This window comes from Musa acuminata, chromosome BXJ1-4 (assembly GCF_036884655.1).
Source record: "Musa acuminata AAA Group cultivar baxijiao chromosome BXJ1-4, Cavendish_Baxijiao_AAA, whole genome shotgun sequence".
Classification (NCBI taxonomy): domain Eukaryota; kingdom Viridiplantae; phylum Streptophyta; class Magnoliopsida; order Zingiberales; family Musaceae; genus Musa; species Musa acuminata.
Genome location: NC_088330.1, coordinates 38,254,260 through 38,272,586, shown reverse-complemented (window position 1 = coordinate 38,272,586; position 18,327 = coordinate 38,254,260). Strand labels below are relative to the sequence as shown.

The 18,327-nt window shown below is 38.3% G+C and overlaps 3 protein-coding genes across 4 annotated transcripts; 1 reads left to right on the top strand and 2 right to left on the bottom strand.

Annotated features, from left to right (window-relative positions):
* Positions 1-709: 709 nt before the first annotated feature.
* On the top strand, positions 710-1,923 carry LOC103982942 (transcription factor JUNGBRUNNEN 1-like). Of its 2 annotated transcripts, XM_009400044.3 has the most exons (3): positions 710-926; positions 1,002-1,282; positions 1,377-1,923. In XM_009400044.3, exons 1-3 carry the CDS (start codon positions 740-742, stop codon positions 1,659-1,661), a joined length of 753 nt encoding a protein of 250 aa, XP_009398319.3. In that variant the 5' UTR covers positions 710-739; the 3' UTR covers positions 1,662-1,923. The 2 variants fall into 2 exon arrangements, with proteins under 2 accessions (XP_009398319.3, XP_065037159.1); XM_065181087.1 differs by having other exon boundaries at positions 710-1,282; positions 1,377-1,801.
* A 1,930-nt stretch (positions 1,924-3,853) lies between these two features.
* Positions 3,854-4,420, bottom strand: LOC103982943 (auxin-responsive protein SAUR71-like). The gene has a single exon (XM_009400045.3). The coding sequence runs from the start codon at positions 4,363-4,365 to the stop codon at positions 3,997-3,999; it is 369 nt and encodes a 122-aa protein (XP_009398320.3). The 5' UTR covers positions 4,366-4,420; the 3' UTR covers positions 3,854-3,996.
* A 5,710-nt stretch (positions 4,421-10,130) lies between these two features.
* On the bottom strand, positions 10,131-15,803 carry LOC103982944 (CSC1-like protein ERD4). Its single transcript, XM_009400046.3, has 7 exons — positions 14,966-15,803; positions 13,787-13,935; positions 12,802-13,077; positions 11,867-12,711; positions 11,098-11,353; positions 10,473-10,851; positions 10,131-10,381 (listed from the first exon to the last, which is right to left on the bottom strand). The coding sequence occupies exons 1-6, from the start codon at positions 15,234-15,236 to the stop codon at positions 10,474-10,476; spliced, it is 2,175 nt and encodes a 724-aa protein (XP_009398321.2). The 5' UTR covers positions 15,237-15,803; the 3' UTR covers positions 10,131-10,381; position 10,473.
* Positions 15,804-18,327: the final 2,524 nt, after the last annotated feature.

Below are 18,327 nucleotides of genomic sequence, written 5' to 3'. Positions count from 1 at the left end.
ACATAAATGCCCAATCACAGTCAAAATTTTCTTGTTCTCTTGACAGCCATTGGTCAGAACTATTGCAAGAGAGATAATTCAAAGTCAAACATGGAGTTAATTGCTGATGCAAGAGTTTGAAAATGTAACTTGGGAAAAATGAAGTCAATTTGCCTTAAAGATCACGGAAGAAGTTCAAATATAAAAGAGAATTGAGTCAATTAATCTACTTCTAACATTAGCAAATTAATAGAAGGATGTTTGAATATGCAAATCTTGACATGACTAGGTAGATATGATTGTCACCGATTTGTACAAGAGATCAGATACTTTGGTTGCTATATTTGAATCTGCCATGAGCCAACTGGAGGATAGAAGTATCCCTATACATATGCACAACATGTCTTCTAAGAGTGAAGCATGCATTGCATGCTATACAAATGGCCATCAATCTTTTCATTGTGCTCTTCTGCACTGATCGATCAGATGAGCATTTTCCATACAAGACAAGTACTGAGACAACCAACATCCGAAGACACAGGCAACTGCTAATCCTATGTCAAAGATCATGGTTTCGTATGTCATTTTCAAACACCAAACTATAGAACCAGTGTTGCTGTCATTGGATGGACATGCTCCTTGGAAGAAGTCATCAGTGTTCAAAGCTAATTCCATAAAGGAGAGAAGGAGGGAGGAAGCTTCAGAAATGACTTTGATGTGTTAAGGACACTCGTTCTATAAGAATCTTTCGCTTGATTAGATGTGGAGAGAGAAAGGAAGAATGATGGAGGACGAAGATGTTGTTCCTCTTCCGGGATTCCGGTTCCGTCCCACGGACGAAGAGATCGTCGGGTTCTACCTCCGGCGGAAGGTGGACGAGAAGCCGCTCAGTGTAGAGGTCATCAAGGAGATGGACATCTACAAATATGATCCATGGGATTTACCAAGTAAGTCAAATCCATGTTTTCCTCACCGAGATTGTGTTGGGTCTCATAAACTTCGTGTTGTTGTTGGATTAGCAGAAGTTAGAAGTACTGGTTGTGAAGAGTACTTCTTTTGCCGTAGGGGGAGGAAGTACAAGAACAGCATAAGACCAAATCGGGTGACGGGGTCTGGTTTCTGGAAGGCCACCGGCGTCGACAGGCCGATATATGCCGCAGGCAACTCCGGCGACTGCATCGGCCTGAAGAAATCCCTGGTGTTCTACTCCAGAGGGAGGACTGCTGCTGCCAAAGGGACCAAAACGGAGTGGATGATGCACGAGTTCCGCCTTCCCTGCGACTCCCCATGCACGCAGGAAGCTGTGAGATTGCCTCGTAGTCAGCTATATATTTATATCCTTCACCTGCAGAACTGTCAGGTGCTAACTAAACCTTTATGCATGCATGGATCTGTAGGAGGTTTGGACGATTTGTCGAGTCTTCAAGAGGAGTGTCTCTCACAGAGCGAACCCCAACAGTTGGAAAGCATCAGATCATAAGGAGCAAACTCCACCTGAATCAAGCTCTGAATCCTTTAATGGAAACGACTTCCATGGAGGCCAGTGGAACTCAACCAACCAAGCTTCCATGCCCTTGTGTTCTGACACAGTTCAGAGTCCAAGCATGAATGAGTTCTTCAGCGGAGATGATAACTGGGACGAACTAGGAAGGATTATGAACTCCATGATATCCAACATATGAGTGCCAAGAGAAGAATATTGGGGAATACAAACAGTCCTGTTGCATCAAATCAGTTCCTGCAAAGGAAATTTAGGTGCTGCAAGAGCTTGTCAACGCAGTTCAGTACCCACAGACAACAGCTCGATGCTGACAGTGCCTGCAATATATATGTTACTGAATTGTAATGAAACACTGATAGTTGGGGACAAGCGAGCAAAGAGAGTTTAGTAGTTGTATGACTGATTTAATATATTCTGATGTAGGTGTGGCAATCACTTCTATATCCAAAGATTTCCTCTCTTTTTTCTGTTGTCTTTTGGGGTAGAAAAATCTTCCTTCTTATGAAGAATTTTCCTATTTATTTTATTTTTTTTAGCAAAGAAAAAGGATATCAGAGGATGAACTTATAATAATAATAATAATAATAATAATAATAATAATAATAATAATAATAATACTAGTAGTAGTAACATGAAAATAATGATTTTGGATGGGCCATGTTGGAGAAGAATTGGGCCAATAATGTTTTAATAGGATTTGGTTTATATTTATCTATGAAAGGTGGTGGTATTGATGAACAATAAAAAATAATTTGATACTTTTTTTTTCTTTGTTTTATCTTATATTTTGTGTATTTTATGTATTTTTGGGACTGACATCTTCAAAACTCCCTTATGAATACCAAACTCTATTTTAACTTTTATTTTTCTAAATTTTTGTAGCTAGGAAAAAATATTTTTGTACCACAAAATAATCTCTCAATCATTTTCTCATGCTACTGGATGATCCTTGCAACTTCATATGCGTGTTCTAATTTTTCAAATGGTTAAGACATAATTACCAAACATAGTATCAAAAAATAAAATTTTAAGATCAAAGGCAACTCTTCATTTCTATTTTTCTAATATGGTTTGATGAGACTTTAATCATTAATTTCTACCAAACATTTTAAATCATTAATCCATACACATCAATTTTTTTAATATTTATTTAATCATGATCCTCACATATGGACTTAAACGCATATCACTTGTGTAATAATGCACTATTGGGAATGTTTCAATAGAGATAATTCATACATATCAAGTTATAAAATATATTATCTCATAAGATCGAGATCCGATTATTATGGAATCTTTTAAAATTAATATCTTTTTTATTGGGAAAAGAAAAATTTATAGAAACCAAGGTTTGCGAAGAAAGAAGAGAGAAATAAATTTTTAGAAAAACAATAATAATAAAAAAAGCTCTATTACTTGAAGACTTACAAAATAGTGCTTAACAATAATACCTCACCCTCCTCTTTTGCATTTGCACTCCACCTCTCTCTTGGCTTGGGGTGTGATGAATATGGCACGATCATGGTTCTTTTAACTTTTTTTAGAAGTTAAGGGAGATGATGTAGATAGTGGTGTTGAAGATTTTCCTCAAGTATTTATTCATCTGCATTTTCATTATATGTATCTGTTAGACCAACTAGAATAAATTTACCTATATCCATAATCCATTTAAAAGCTTTTTCTTCAGGCAAACTGACATCTCTACTAATTATAATTTTCTCAATATTAGGATTATAAAGTTTGTAAGTCTTTCGATTTTCACTATAGCTCAATATTAGGATTGTAAGCTTTTTCTTTTTTTCATCTAAAATATGTGCATATGCAATACAACATCAGACTTATAACCATTACATACTTCATTAAGTGTTATATTTATACTTTCTGAGGAACACAAATTTAAAATATTTACAGATGCAACCTCAGTCAAAATATTCTTACACAATAATTTAATTTTCAACATACTTTATCTCATATATACATATATATATATATAGTAATAATAATAATAATAATTTTAAATTTCTATCTCATGCATATGATGTTTACTTCCTAAGTTGGTATCTTTTCGAATTGTATGGGTCCAAATTCTCTCTAAGATTGTGATAAAGTTGACTAACTAGAACTGAAGTGAAGGGCTTGGACTTTTCTTAGCCCACTTATTCCTTTTCCACTTACATGTTGACTATATGACGTTTGGGAAATAAAAAGAAGAAGAAGAAAAAGAAGAAGAGATTTTTAATATATTTATCACCTAAAATAGTTTAGATTGAGCCAAATTGAATATTAATCTAAAGGTGGAATCGTATCTTCATAAATAAAAGAAAAGAAATTATTTTAATTTTTATCATTAATAATACTCATAAATGATAATATTTATTTTTCTTTAATATAATCAGACAACAAAATCTTGGCTACATGTGAAGAGCAGAAAGGCTCTACTAATTATATAGAAACACAAAATTCCATATCTGCCCTTGTACTTTGAACATAAATGAAAGGCGAGTCGAATCGCCGGGTCAACTCGGACCGTCGACGGAGGACAGGAACAGCACGTCGAAGGAGCGGAGGAGGATCTCGGCCTCCTCCCGCTCGGCCGCGCCGTCGGAGGAAGCGGCGAGGAGGAGGAGGCGGCGGAAGAGCGGGACGGGGCAGGGGATGCGGAGGGCGCCGCGCTGGTGGTAGCCGTACTCCTCGGCGGCCAGGCGCAGCAGCTCGACGAAGACCGGCCGGCTGAGGAGCTCGGCCCGGACCTCGAACCGCTCCATCTCCTCCCCCACGTACACCGGGACGTGCCCCTGCGACACCCCGCGCCGCCTCCCCTTCCCCAGCTTCTTCAGCGCTTCGTACCGGGGGCAGCTCCCCACCCTCGACAGCCGCCGTATCATCCTCTCCTGCGCCAGAGGAGTGCGAATGGGAAGAGCCGTGGTCCCTCTCTTTCGCCGAACCGGGGATTTATAGCGATGTACGGAGTAGAAGATGAAGTGAGAGAGGCGACGGTTCAACCAAGGCTCCGTGTCACGTACAACCGGAGTCTTGTCAATAAATCCATTGTCTGTTCCTCACGAGGCAGCAAACACAATATAAGCATATTTTAATGGGCAAAGTCAGTGGGGCCAGGGACAATATGCCATCGAATGAGGGTTTTCTTCGTGAATCCTGAATCAATTCTGACAGGGAATCACGAAAAGCAATATTTATCTTGGTCAACACCTAAATCCACGGTGAGAAATCATGTAGCCTTATGGAGTGCCCGTACGTCCTCATAAAAAGTCCTGATGATGGTTTGACTCGAAAAATCGTACATGTCTCGATGACATCATACTTTACAGGAATAAAACATTATAGTTTTAATTAAGAAGGTTATAGAAATTGTTACTACTTTGGTGATAGATAGATATCAATAAAAGGGACAAAATTGTTATTTAATTGTTTATAGATACTTCATTATAGCTAATCTCCATTAGAATTCTTTTACATACTTTAACTCTCGTCTTATAATTAGATAGGGAAGGATTTAATAATGGGTTAGCTATGCTATTTCGTTCTCGTAAAATGATGAGAGAGAGAGAGAGAGAGAGAGAGGGTAAAGTGGAGTGACTTGGTACGGCCTCGGTGTTTTCAACCGGAAGAAAAAGAAGAGAACACAAGAGAAGGACAAGCAATAGCGTGAAGGCCACACCATACGCAAATTAATGGCCTCAAATAATTCATATAATGCTAGATTAATTTAGCCAATTTCGTCAAGCATTCTCTGCCTTGCATCACAATTCCACAAACCGTGTCAAGATTGAATTCAACAATCGATCTATCATATAACTACACCATAGCTTGACTTGTCCAAGTCTAAGAGAATACGTGGAATTGATCATGTTTGGTAGACATGGTTAGTCAAAGAGGAAGGTAGCTTTCGTGGCTTATACAAGTAAGAAAAAAGAGTGATTTGGTGGAATTGTTGGACATTTGCATGGAAGATTCTTGAACATGAAAGTGACCACATAATTTCTAATAAATTGGAAGAGAAGAAGGCGAAAGAGTTGATATAGGCTAAGTATTTTTTTCGTATATAAAATGAATCACCCATTTGTTGTGGGAAGTTTTTTACTCTTTTGTTTCCTTGCCAAATATATTAGGTTGATGATGACTCGAAGAGTAATACTTGTCCTTGATGTTGCATAATTATTATATGTTAATATTGATGTTGATGTAAAAAATAAACTAAAGCAGATTTTATTCATGGTAACAATAAGATATTTTTAAAATAAAAATAGAGAAGAAACTCATAATTATATCAGAATAATTCTTTTAGACTTGATTTTTATTTATGCATTTAAACATACGACAAAGGAGACCCTACGAGGCTACTTTAGATTATTAATGATAAGATCGGATGTTCAAATCATCTTTCTAGTACTAAAATAATATGGGAGATATCGATGATTATTGGATTAGCTCGACTTGGTTCAACTCCATGTGCACAAGAAGTTCTCTGATATGGTTGAAGGGGCATGAACACTCGTTCCGTAATCGATAAAGACTCATATGCTTGTTTGTGAATTGAGTTATACATATATTGATGTCGGATGGGTCTATTTTGTGGTCTCTTTGATGTTTTAATTAATAATAAAATAAAATGAAGGATTTTAGTAAACAATCACTCACCTTAATTACATAGATTTTTATAGTTGATTTAACGAGAAAGAATATTCTTTGAGATAGAAAAATATTGTCCTATATTCTTCTCGTGTTGATTTGATTGGGCTACTTGCATACGTGAACTTAACTGTCTCTAACACATAATATGTCCTTTACGGATAAAAGTATCTAAAGTATAGATATGTTCTTTATAAACAAAAGTATTAAAAGCATTTGATGCATCTAGACAAAAACATCTCAACTTCTAATGTATTCTTTATAGATATAAGTATCTTCGACATATAAAACATGTTCGCTGCCAAAATAAATCAAAACAAAAGTGTTTTATTGGGTAGAGATAGTAACGATTAAAACATATTCTTTAATAAGTTGATACCGATTCAAATAAAAATCTTTGATCGATAAAAACTCGATGCGTAGGCAAAACAATATACCATCGACATGATTCATCGACAATACGACAATACAAAAAGCATATGAATACACTAAATAGTATATTTTTTAAGTTAGAAAACTAATATTATATATATAAAGCTTTTTTACATATGTAATTATTCGAAACAAATATAATAAATATTAAACTCCTTTCGAGTTTTTTACCTTCACAGGGAATGTAAGAAAAGTGATTTGACTATTGATGATGCTTGCTCGATATAGTCTTTTGCATGAATGGATTGAAACTAGAAATGAGATGCATGATATAAATAATGTTTGCCCTCCAGTTATAGTTTTCTCATACAAACATGACAATTCGGATACCGGGTTTAGCTCATGTAATCTCATAACGTTAGATTGACAATCAAAATTGACCATACTAAAAATATATGTACTCGGATCAGATTTGGGTACTTGACAATATCAAGTCCAAATTGAGTTTGCGTAGGATGAAATTTGTAACATAGATGTAAGCAATATAAATGTGAAATCATTCTCTCTCTCTCTCTCTCTCTCTCTCTCTCTCTCTCTCTCTCTCTCTCTCTTCATATAGGACTAGTACTTAAGCTCATGAACAATTATCGTGTTCTTGTCACTCTTAGTAACATCATGGCCAGGTAATTAAGCTTCCAATTCTTGTGTACTTCATCTCACTGTGAATGTGATTCCAGTACTGTGGAACATCATCTTCACTGCTGCTGGGCTTCCCCAAATGGAAGATGAAGTGATTCAGCAGAAAGAAACTGCTACCCTAATGGAGTCTCATGACAGTGCATCTCGCTGGAATTGTCAACAGTTTCCCAAACCTTCAATGGAGACACAACATAATGCTTCCAACAAGTTAAAATCTAGACAGAAAACAATGCAATGGGAAGCCGCATTTTTCATCGACAGTAAAGCCATGTCGACCTCGCAAGTCAAACATCCACCTACCAAACCTCTCCCCAAGTCAAGCATGCAGGGAGTGATGAAGTCTAAAAGTGGGGAAGACGAGTCCACAATCTCCCAATTTCCCACCTTTCTTCTTTTTCTCACGTTAATTTCAATGTGAAGCAGGCATCAGAACAAAAGAAGCTGCCAAACTGCACCAAAGTGATACGAGGACTCTGAGTCAAAGATGGCAGGGAAAGGTTGCAATATATGGACGAAATCATATCCGAAGTTCGATGATAAGGTAGGAGGAGAATGAGGAAGAAGGTGATTCCCATCCGGTGCAGTCCGGTGACCGAGCTGGAGTGCGGAGAAGACCGGGTGGCTAAAGGATACGTTCCGGTGGTGGTGGGCTTGGGGAAAGAGCTGCGGAGGTTCGTGGTGAGTGTCGGGGCCTTCAAGCATCCGTGCTTTGTGGGGTTGCTGGAGATGGCAGCTCAGGAGTTTGGGTATCAGCAGAAGGGTGTTCTTAGAATACCATGCGATGCTCAGCATTTCGAACAAGTCTTTAGGTTGATCTCCGTATCTGTGTGATTGAGAATCTCTCTCTCTCTCTCTCTCTCTCTCTCTCTCTGCATATTATGCTTGTGTTGGAACTTGACCTCATACAGATTTAGCTTCATGTGTGGAGCTTCTTTGAGGCGACACTACTGAGTTCTTGTATGAGTAATACACAAGTAGGGTTTTCCAGTTGATCCTTCGTTTCGAGACGCTATACCCATTGTTCATGTTTTGCCTTTGGCTAAATAAGATCAATTCCATATAATCCATAAAACGACATTGACTTTTATCCTCCACAAAATAAAGTCAAAATTAGTACATGAGGTCGTACAGTATATAGTATTATAGGTTGGGAACACATATTTTTCCTTCTCATGACTTTTGATGTCACAATACATAATAAGCTAACAATGGCTTCTGCAATAGCTTTAGAAAGCTGAGTTGAATTGATAGGTATGGAATTTAGTCTACTTTTGAAGAGACTGAAAACATGAATTTGCTGAAAGTCTATGCTCTAATCACATCCAGATATCAGTATGCATTAGGAAAGTTGGATGTGGTTCATATTACTAGTTCCATTCAATCCCAAGAAAGAAGAACAAAGCCCTCTTCAATGAGTCAACAAAATATCTTTGGATTTAGATGGGAAATTATAATGAAAAAAATTGCCAGGAAAAAAAATGCATAAATAAGAACAAAAAAGTGAGGCCATGGAATTTGATGTGCTTCTCAAGGAAGAAGCTAACTTGTCTCTGCTAATCATTCATCTGCTGTTCTACCCATCAACCCTGAATGAACACTACACTTTGTTGTTCTAACTGTACCAATGTTTCCATCAACTTTGAATAATTCCATTCAAATAAGAAAAAGAAGGATGCAATCAAATAAAAAAAGACCACCACCTTTACCTGCATCATCAGAAATCCTTGTGATAGTGCAGCATTTTCTGTGGGTAGTCGACATGATCAGGAGGGCTAATGAGATGAACAACTCCATGTTTTCTCCTAAACTTGCTCACAAAGTTGAGGCATTCATCTAACTTCATAAAAGTTTTGGTGTTGGGAGAGTCCTAAACCAAGGTTTGCCGTACCGGACTGTACCGCCCGGTACGGGCGGTATATACCGGTCCGACAGGCTAGCGGTACGCGGACCACCCTGTACCGGTCCGCCCGTACCGAGCACATTGCACTGCTATAGTGCTCGGTACACCTGGGTGTACCGCTCGGTACACCTGGGTGTACCGAGCGGTATACCGTACCGTACCGGTACCGAGCCCGGGTCGAAACGCTGGTACGGTACGGTACGAGGAACCTTGTTCTGAACACTATTAATCTTCTCCTGAAGAATGCTGGCTCTGTTTCAAAATGTGATGCTTCTACAGCCATATTTGGCAGAAGAACAAATATCAACCTGATTTGGCTGCACCAGGATTGATTTAGAAGATACAGACTGCTCACAAACAAGATATGCAACATCTTGATTAAGATTCACAGCAGGAAAATGTCACCAAGAACAAGATATTGATTGGATTTCTATTTTTCCATTTATATCACTTTCATATTGGATTAATGATTATCCTAATTTAATGTAAGGAAGTCGATTTTATAGTAATACATAAGTAGTCAGTATCCATATATATAAGCAGTACTTACAAAAAAAACCTAGTATGTTATTTTGGATATAACAATGTCATTTCTGCTCCAATTTCAAAGATGATATTAGAATTTGTTGTGAATTATTTAAAACACAAATTTTCATCATTTCTAATGATATGTTGTGGTTAATCTTCATGAACCAAGAAATTTTTTTTGCTCATGAAATATAGATTTCATCATCATCAACCTCAGAAAAACACCACCTTCTGTATCATGCTGCATCAGGAAGTCACTGAAGCTAACACATTCTTTAACCATGAACAGATCTAGCATGAATTTGTAGCTGCAGAAGTTCCAAGCTAGTAATGAGAACTACTGATTTGAAGTCCTAGTGTTGATGAGATTAATTTGTTGGGGCAGCAGCACTTTTCTCAATTGACATATATCAAAAAAGCGACTCATAAATGGGAAAAGATATGCTTAATTTATAAGCTAGACATGCAGATTTCATAGAAACTTCTACGGACAACAGATCAAATTGTAACAAACCAAGGTTAATTTTATAGACGATGTCTAAAGACAAAGAAAAGGAAAAGAAAAAGACAAAGAAGAAAGCATCACTCACTACTGCAATCAATTCAAAGTCATGGAGAAGATGTCTACAAACAGATTCGCAACCACAATGACATGTACACCAAACGGATGCACTTTCCAGCTGATCCAGACTGGTTTGTATCATGAGAATTCTGTTCCCTCAAGGCGGCAGAGATTTCCTGGTGAAGTATTCCTAGAAGAATTTACCAACAAATTTGTGTTAGCTTGGCTAGTAGAAGAATGATTTATCTCTAATAGACAAGTCAGGCACAGTCGATATTTACTCTAAGGTGCGGTTTTCAATGAAAATGAGCGGGCATCTTCAAACTGGTCATCATCCTCCAGCTTCTCAGTACCCAAGCAAGGTGGAATATAAGCTGTATATATGGATTCCATATTTGGGATTTCCTTTGTTCCTCGGCATGCTACTTCAAGAGGAGTGTGGAAGAAGGCAAGATAGAAATGTTTTTTGCATACATAAGCAAAGACAAAGGAGATGACAATGACAGGAATAAGAAATGGAGCATAGTAGAATTTCCTCAAAATGCCAATATAGCCAAACATGGTGATCTGGTAAAGGATTAGAGAAGCGATAATCCGTGCATGCAAGTGAGGCCACATCCGACCATTGCTCTCATAGTTAGGGACATAAACTTTCAATGCCTGCATTAGAGAAATTGACACAGGAGTGTCTCCATGCCATCAATCAAGAGAATTCAAAATATTTACATTAATCTCAGGTGTCGCATGATTCATTTTACCATGTGACAGAAAATGGTCCAAGAGAAATCAATGAGTAAAAAGTCAAATTAACTACTAACATTAAGCTAAGCCAACTAATTGAAACTAGAACGCTGATCAGTATGACTAATATTCTCCTTATTATGAGTAAATTGAGCAATCACTCACCTGATTACGTGCAACAAGCCACCCGAGGCCAAAGTATACCACACCAAATGGAATTATAATAGGAGCTATTACCGAGTAACAGAGAACAATTGTGATGATAAGCATATCACTGGGAACTCTAGTAGCATAACCGAAGTCACCGGGAGCCCAAGCCTCTTTCACTTCGGCTTCAGTTTTACAAAGAAATCTCTTTTTGAGATGGAAGATAATGAGAGGAACCAAGCGTGATAACTCAAGCCCATAGCCAACAAAGAATCTGAGATCCAATCAGCATAGAATTAATGCTCTCACAGTACAAGTAGAAACAGATGTTAACAACAATATTTTAAAATACTCCTAGAATAGAATTTATGTTGAATGGGTGAAATTATGCATGACATAGTAATAACTATAATAGGAAATCATTGTTTTAGAACATTCCTCTGAACTTAGACATTTTTGGGACATAAACCGCAATAATGACCAACCCGAGGAAAGTAATGTGTTTAACATAGACCTAGCGATCAAATGTACAGAAATTTAGTTAAAAAGATGTCAACTGAGAAGATGGAGAACAATGTGAAACTAGAAATATACCTACAAAATAAATGACTGTTTATTGATTTTTACATATGTGATGAGTTTCTAAACAATTGAATCATTATAACAACCAATTATCTGCATGCTTTACCAATATAAGAAAAAAACTTCATACTTCAGAAAACAAAATAGTGAAATATGCAATATTTAGTGAAAACAATTTGGGGACGAGAAATGAAAAGAATCATACTTCAGAGCAACAAAGGTGAGGAAAAAGGTGGCACTTTTAGGCAAGCTTGATCCAAGCAACGTGATAACCTGTTTGGGGTGATTAATAATCGTCTTCAGAGAGTTGAACAATGCTCCACCAATAGTTACTCCAAGGAAGACATTAAAGACAACAAAGTAAAAGTATTTCCCAGAGGCGGCTCGCACTGCATGGCTCTCAGAAGGGATTCCTTCTTCCTTTGATAGAAACATAAGGAAAGTCGGCAACAAAGCCATGAATACTAGGAGTGCAATCTGAGGCAGGAAAGCTTCCAAAACTGTTTTAATCTCTGGTTGATCCACTATTTTCTTCAAGAAGGGCAGATACTTTTTTAAGTTTTTCAAGGTTGTAAATGCAGAGACAAACGTAATTGGGATCATGTAGAAGAATACAGTAAGGAAAACTATACTATAGACAACACAAGATCTTATCTGCCTCTCATAGAACTTCCTTGGCAAATTTGTCCATAACACCTGACGTGGCTCAGGAGCTTCCATCACGGTCCATGTATCAATCTTCTGAGAATGGATTGTCTGAGCAGCAGAAATAGCAGCAGGTTTGCTGTTAAAAAAAACAAGAGCTGCAGCTTTTTGTTTTTCTCTTAGAGTGATCTCCTGTTCAGCCTCTAATTTAGGCAGCAATTCATTAATTTTCTCATTACAGTGATCAATCGTATCGACTTTTTCACCTACAAGACCGAGAAAGCCAATTCTGTTGGTGGGCCTTTCACCTTCAGGTTTGCCTGTAGTTTTAGATTCTGCATACACAACTTCAGCCCGAGCAAGTTTCTTTCTGTAACCTTCTAACTCTTCCCAAATTTTGTTTGCCTAAAAGAAAGGAATGCAACAGAAGGCGGTGCATTATGGCAAAAGGTTGAACCATAAATATCTTTAATAGCATCACAAAAGTCACTGTACCTTTTTGTTGTCTGTGACAATCATTGATCTGTAGAATGTTTCTGGATGAAGTGCTTGAAAGTATGAGTCAACATGATCCTTCATAGATTGACCTGGAGGAGCAGCTGGTATGTCTCTGACTAATACGGTAAACTCTTCAGGTTTTACTTCTGGACTTGATTTTGCCCCAGCTCTCATATTTAAGACATGTTTGTATGATTTCCAAAGCACGTAGTATGTGACAAAAGAAACCCAATGGACTCCAAGCAGAAATGCCCACAACCTTGGACTTTTCTCCTACAATACATGGAAACCAAAATGTAACCACAGTGACAATACCCAAAAGAAAACACGAACCATCCTAAAGACACCAAGGCCTTATAGGTAATCTAGTTTTACTTGCATGCATGATTCGAGGATGGTGACAACTATATGCTATAATGAAATGCAATGACATAAGTCAACATTTTACGCGACAGTTAATAATTACAGCTTGACAATGAACCTAATAGTGTTTGACAATTGAACTAGGTGAGTGATTAAATCGAGAAACTGGTGACTGATTGATGTCATTTAACAACAATTCCAGAAAGGTAGTTAACCTTACGGGAAGGAACTGAGATCGTTCAACGATATGATGTAGTCACAGAGGCCTAGAGGAAGCCGACTGTGAGCATGAAGGATATATTGTTCAAGCATTTTTCTTTTACTTGATGCTCTGTTTGATGTCAGTGAGTATCATGACTTCTCTCGGGTGAAAAGGGTTGTCTGATCAGCCATTGTGCGGTTTTGTTCACTAAGTGATCCTTTTTGGATATAAAATTCTACATATTGGAGTCTTGAAGTCCATAACACATCAAACAATATAGTGAGTGACTATTAAATGGACACTAGCCTTACACAGATCTAGGAGGTAATAAAATTGCATCTACAGTGGCATTTAGTTCATAACTTTGTCTCCTTTCATCTAAAAATCAAACAATGCAAGCTGTCCATCAAAACTTACTTGGACATTCCCCATCGCCAACTTGTCAAGGTTCTTGAAGGTCCCACTGCTGTTGCTGTCGGTAGTAGATTGTGCACCATTATCAGTTGCAGCAACCGGAAGAAGAACTGGAAGCAGAATAATTCCGGAGAAGACCAATATAGCTAAAACTGCATCAACAAATGTGTACAATGTTTCAGGATATTGCATGACAAATGGTATCATGTTCTGGATAGTCACTTGTTAATTAATTCTTGGTCAAGCAACAAATACAAAGTCCAAAGGTAGTTGAATCATTTATTTAGGAAATTTCCTAACACACCTCTATTGCATATAACAAATTAATCAAGCAATTCAGAAGATTCGGAACATCTTTCATATTGAGAAAAAACTGAATATACCTAGATAGCTAAATTTAAGACAGAATGAAGTATATTAGACTAGCTATTATCAAAATAAATGGTTGTTGCTTATCTGAGTGTTAAAACCACCAGACATAGCATGTCAAAGAAAGTGGTAAATCAGTTGGAGTTTAAGAATTGTATGCATTCCTTCAAAACCACAAAATCACACTTTGCAATAGCAACTACCAAATGCAAAGAATTAGGCACATAAAACAAGGGTTACATCAGTGGGAAGATGACATGAATGCAGATAAATGTCAAAGGGAGATGAATTATGTGAAGACAACTACTTTCCGAAAAGCACAATTATATATTTGGGAAAGGAATTGTAGAAAGCAAAGAAAAATATCCTAATTTTTTTATTATCATTACTATGACTGTAATAAATCAAATCACAATAAACATTGAACTTGGAAATGGTACACCAAATATAGTAGGAGAAGCAACGAAACATTTTGGCAAGTAAATACAGCATCTGTAAGACACTGAAGAACATGGAATTCTTTTTTTTATGTCCGTATAAACACATAGATCAGTCACTTCAACCAAATTAGATGCACTTGAATGGCTGAAGAAATGCAGAAAAAATTTCCAAATTTACGCCCATAAATCTTGGAAAAAACACAAAATTCTCCAAAAAATGAGGCAGATGGCAACATTTGCCAGAAAGATGCAAAATTTGCATAAATCAATGAACGGGAGTCGACGCCATACCGAATCTGAGGTACACCAGATGCACTAACCTTGATGTCACGACACACTTCCTAACACAAGACAACGGGAGAGGACGCCGTACCAGAGCTGAGGAACACAAGGTACACGGCGGCGTCGACGCCGGCGGCGGTGACGACGTCGGCCTCGGACGCTCCCACGGCCTCCTTGATCCAAGCCAAGGGGTTCCTCGTCCGTGTCCGCCCTTCCAGGGGATCCAAACCCCTCAGGATGCGACCGGGGTAGTAGATGACCGCGTTGCCGGGCTTCCTCTGCAGCCACGTGAACGCAAGCATAAGCAGCGCGAAGATGACGAGGGACGTCCCCAGGGACGTGACGAAGGAGCTAAAATCCATCCTTTCTTCTTCCCCTTCTCCTCCCCCCCCTCTTCCTCTTCTACTACTACTACTGTGCTAACTCTCCCCACTGCTTCTTCTCTTCTCTTCCCATGTATTCTTCGTTCTTGGAGTAAAGAGTCTTAAAAGTAGCCGTTTGGGTTCTTTCTTTCCTTTTTCTTTCTTCCTCCAGAAATAGAATATTTTGGGAAGAGAGAAGATTTTGGAACGGAATTGGCTCCTTTTTGCAGCTTTGCTACTGCAATTTCTTGTTTTGATTATGCAATCAATGAGGAAATGAGCTGGGGAGCCATGGCGGAATGATTGCTTCCATGGGTGACAAGGAGATGAGAACAAAAGCAAAAGGAACGATAAATCAAGGAGTATAATCGATGCAATCACTTTGGCTGCCCCTTTTGTGGCAGATTTGCAGATGGGGGAGTGAAGCTCACGTGGATTTCTTTAAGACCAACTGCAAAGAAATGGATTTCTGATAGAACGCCAAACATAATCTTCATCATCAAGATGAAGAACACTAATTGAATCCTGTAAGGCTGACAGGTGGAGACAGATCTCAGAGCAGTGGGGTATTAAACTAAGACCATATTGTTGACATCGTGCTCAACATGTTTTGTTAGCAAAATGGGATCTACATGTCAGTTGGACTAAAACATACATCCAATTGCCGTTAATCTAAGGTGTGTGTAGCAAATCTAAGAGAAATTTTCATGTTTGCCTGCGTTGGATCCAAATGAGTGGGCCCAAAAGGACGGGCAGCATCGTCATTAGAAGTGGCCTCGACGCCGTGTCTTAGATCCTGGAGGGACACGTGGTGGCATTGTTTGCTCTGCCGACATTGCCGTTTTGAGCGTCCCGAGCGAGGAGGTCGCGACGGTTACCGCGCCGATCTGCTGCCGTGGAGTGCGAACTTTTACTCGACTCCCATCGCTCTACCCCCACTTCTGCACCCGCTTCTTGTGCCTTGTGCCCCGGCTGAGACCTTTGTGGTCCACCACCATCCCCCCAATAACAACGGTTGGTGTACAAATACCGTGTCATCCGGGCGTGCCGTTTTACCTGTTCGTCAAAAGTTTGTCGCATTGCCCGCTTTTAACTAATCAGCTCTCATCGGGTAAACACCAAACACTGTATGTCGAAAACTCTCCATCCCGCGCGTACGTCAATTGTCGTGTTATGGATTGATGCGGGTTGGAAATTCTGCACGCTGTTTTGATCCGAACAGCTTCGACGAATATAACGACAATAGCGCCATGTGAGTGGATAACGCCATCTACTTTAGATGTATCTATGAACTGACCCTACGTGTCCACCATCACAGAATATTTTTGTGGTAATTTATGTCGAAAATAGAAAGAATAAAAGGGCAATTTTTTTAATAACCATGTTTCATAGAATATTTTTTTAATAATTTTATCCCAAACCTTCATTACGTATCTTCACCTCTACCGTATTACCTGCACCCCTTATCGTCCCTCACTTTTCATCCTCGTCTTGTCTTATTATCCTCATCGTTAAAGGTCATCTCTCCTCATCTACTCATTGTTCCCGTCATCGATCTTAGTGGAGGGGGTTATAAGGACAAGGGTCATCCATCATCCTCATTCCGTCATCTCATTGTCAGTCATCTTAACAAGAGGGTCTTAGGTGAGGATGATGCTAGAGAAAGAGAGAATGGAAGGTAATAACAATGATCAATGGTGCAGGGTGGAGGCGGTGGCCAATAGGATGAAAGCAAGGAACAATGCAATCTTTTAGAAAAGAAAATTTGAGTGCTATATGAAAACTTTTATAAAATATATTAATCAATAATTTTTAAAAAATAAAAGGGGTTTTCCTGAAAAATTATCCAATAATAAATATATAGATTTAAGTGCATGACAAAAAAAAAAATGGTTGTGGGACAAATAATTGTGGCTAACATGAGGATTAGTTGTAACAGTGATCCAAGGGAATGATGATTCAACAACCATTTTAGTTCTGGAAAATTCTGAAGTTGAGGATCACCAATTTATGACTATTATCATTGGATATAAAGAGATTGTTTTTGTGATTATCACTAACTTTTGAATTTCTTTTGGAATTTATAAACCATCAGTTTTCTTTGTATGGTTTCCTTTTACATTGTCTAATTATGGGTTCTATAAATCCTAATCCTTATTGATGTTCTCTCAAATTTATGCTTCATCAAATTAATAACTCAATTTAGGGTGTCCTAATCCAACAAAAACAAGCAAAAACCATAAGTTTGTGGGGGATAACTTCGAGTAAAATTGTGTGATGCGAGAGACATACTTACGGAGTTGAGCAGAAGAACTGCTAAGGTGAAGTCCACGTCCATTAACCATGAATTGTTTGTGCCAATGCTGATAGCTCATCGTAATTCCAGAGACAAGCAAATCAGTCGCAGCTGAACACATGCATGCACGTATATTGTTTATCCACGTATAGATAGAAGACAGCAACCTGAAGGTAGCAATGGTGAGACTACTGCATGCTTCCACCTTCACTTCGATAAGCTCTCTTCGACGCCATTGAATCCTGCATGAGGTACAGAAGCAAGACATCAGTGGCACCCTCAACTTCCATCGAGGATGGAGCTGTTTCTTATATGCCATGCCAAGCAATAGAATGCGTTCTACCAGATTACTGCCGAAAGAAACAGTAAGATTTGTCACACTGTTCAGGGTTACATGTCTTGGCTAAGCAATAGGATGAGTTTAGCTGACGCTAATCTACTATATAATAATGAGATTTGGCAGATTACTGCTAATTATCTTATGTCTTATGTTCTTTTATTGCTGGCTACTGACACCGTGTAAACGGTGGTACCAAGAACAACCTACTGTGTCATATCAACATTTAAGGTCCTCAAATAACACCACCAGATTCAACTCTAAATTGAAAGAGGAAGATGAACTTGCATTGTGTCTGACTTCCACCAAAAGAGAAGTTGAGGTAATAAGTGCTCAAAAGAACCTGCTTCCACATTCAAGCCACAGGGAGATACCCTCAATTAAATGCCTTGCTAGCTTTGGTAGGAGATCTGGAGCCTTTATTGAGGAGATATTGATGATGCATTGCAGAAATAATG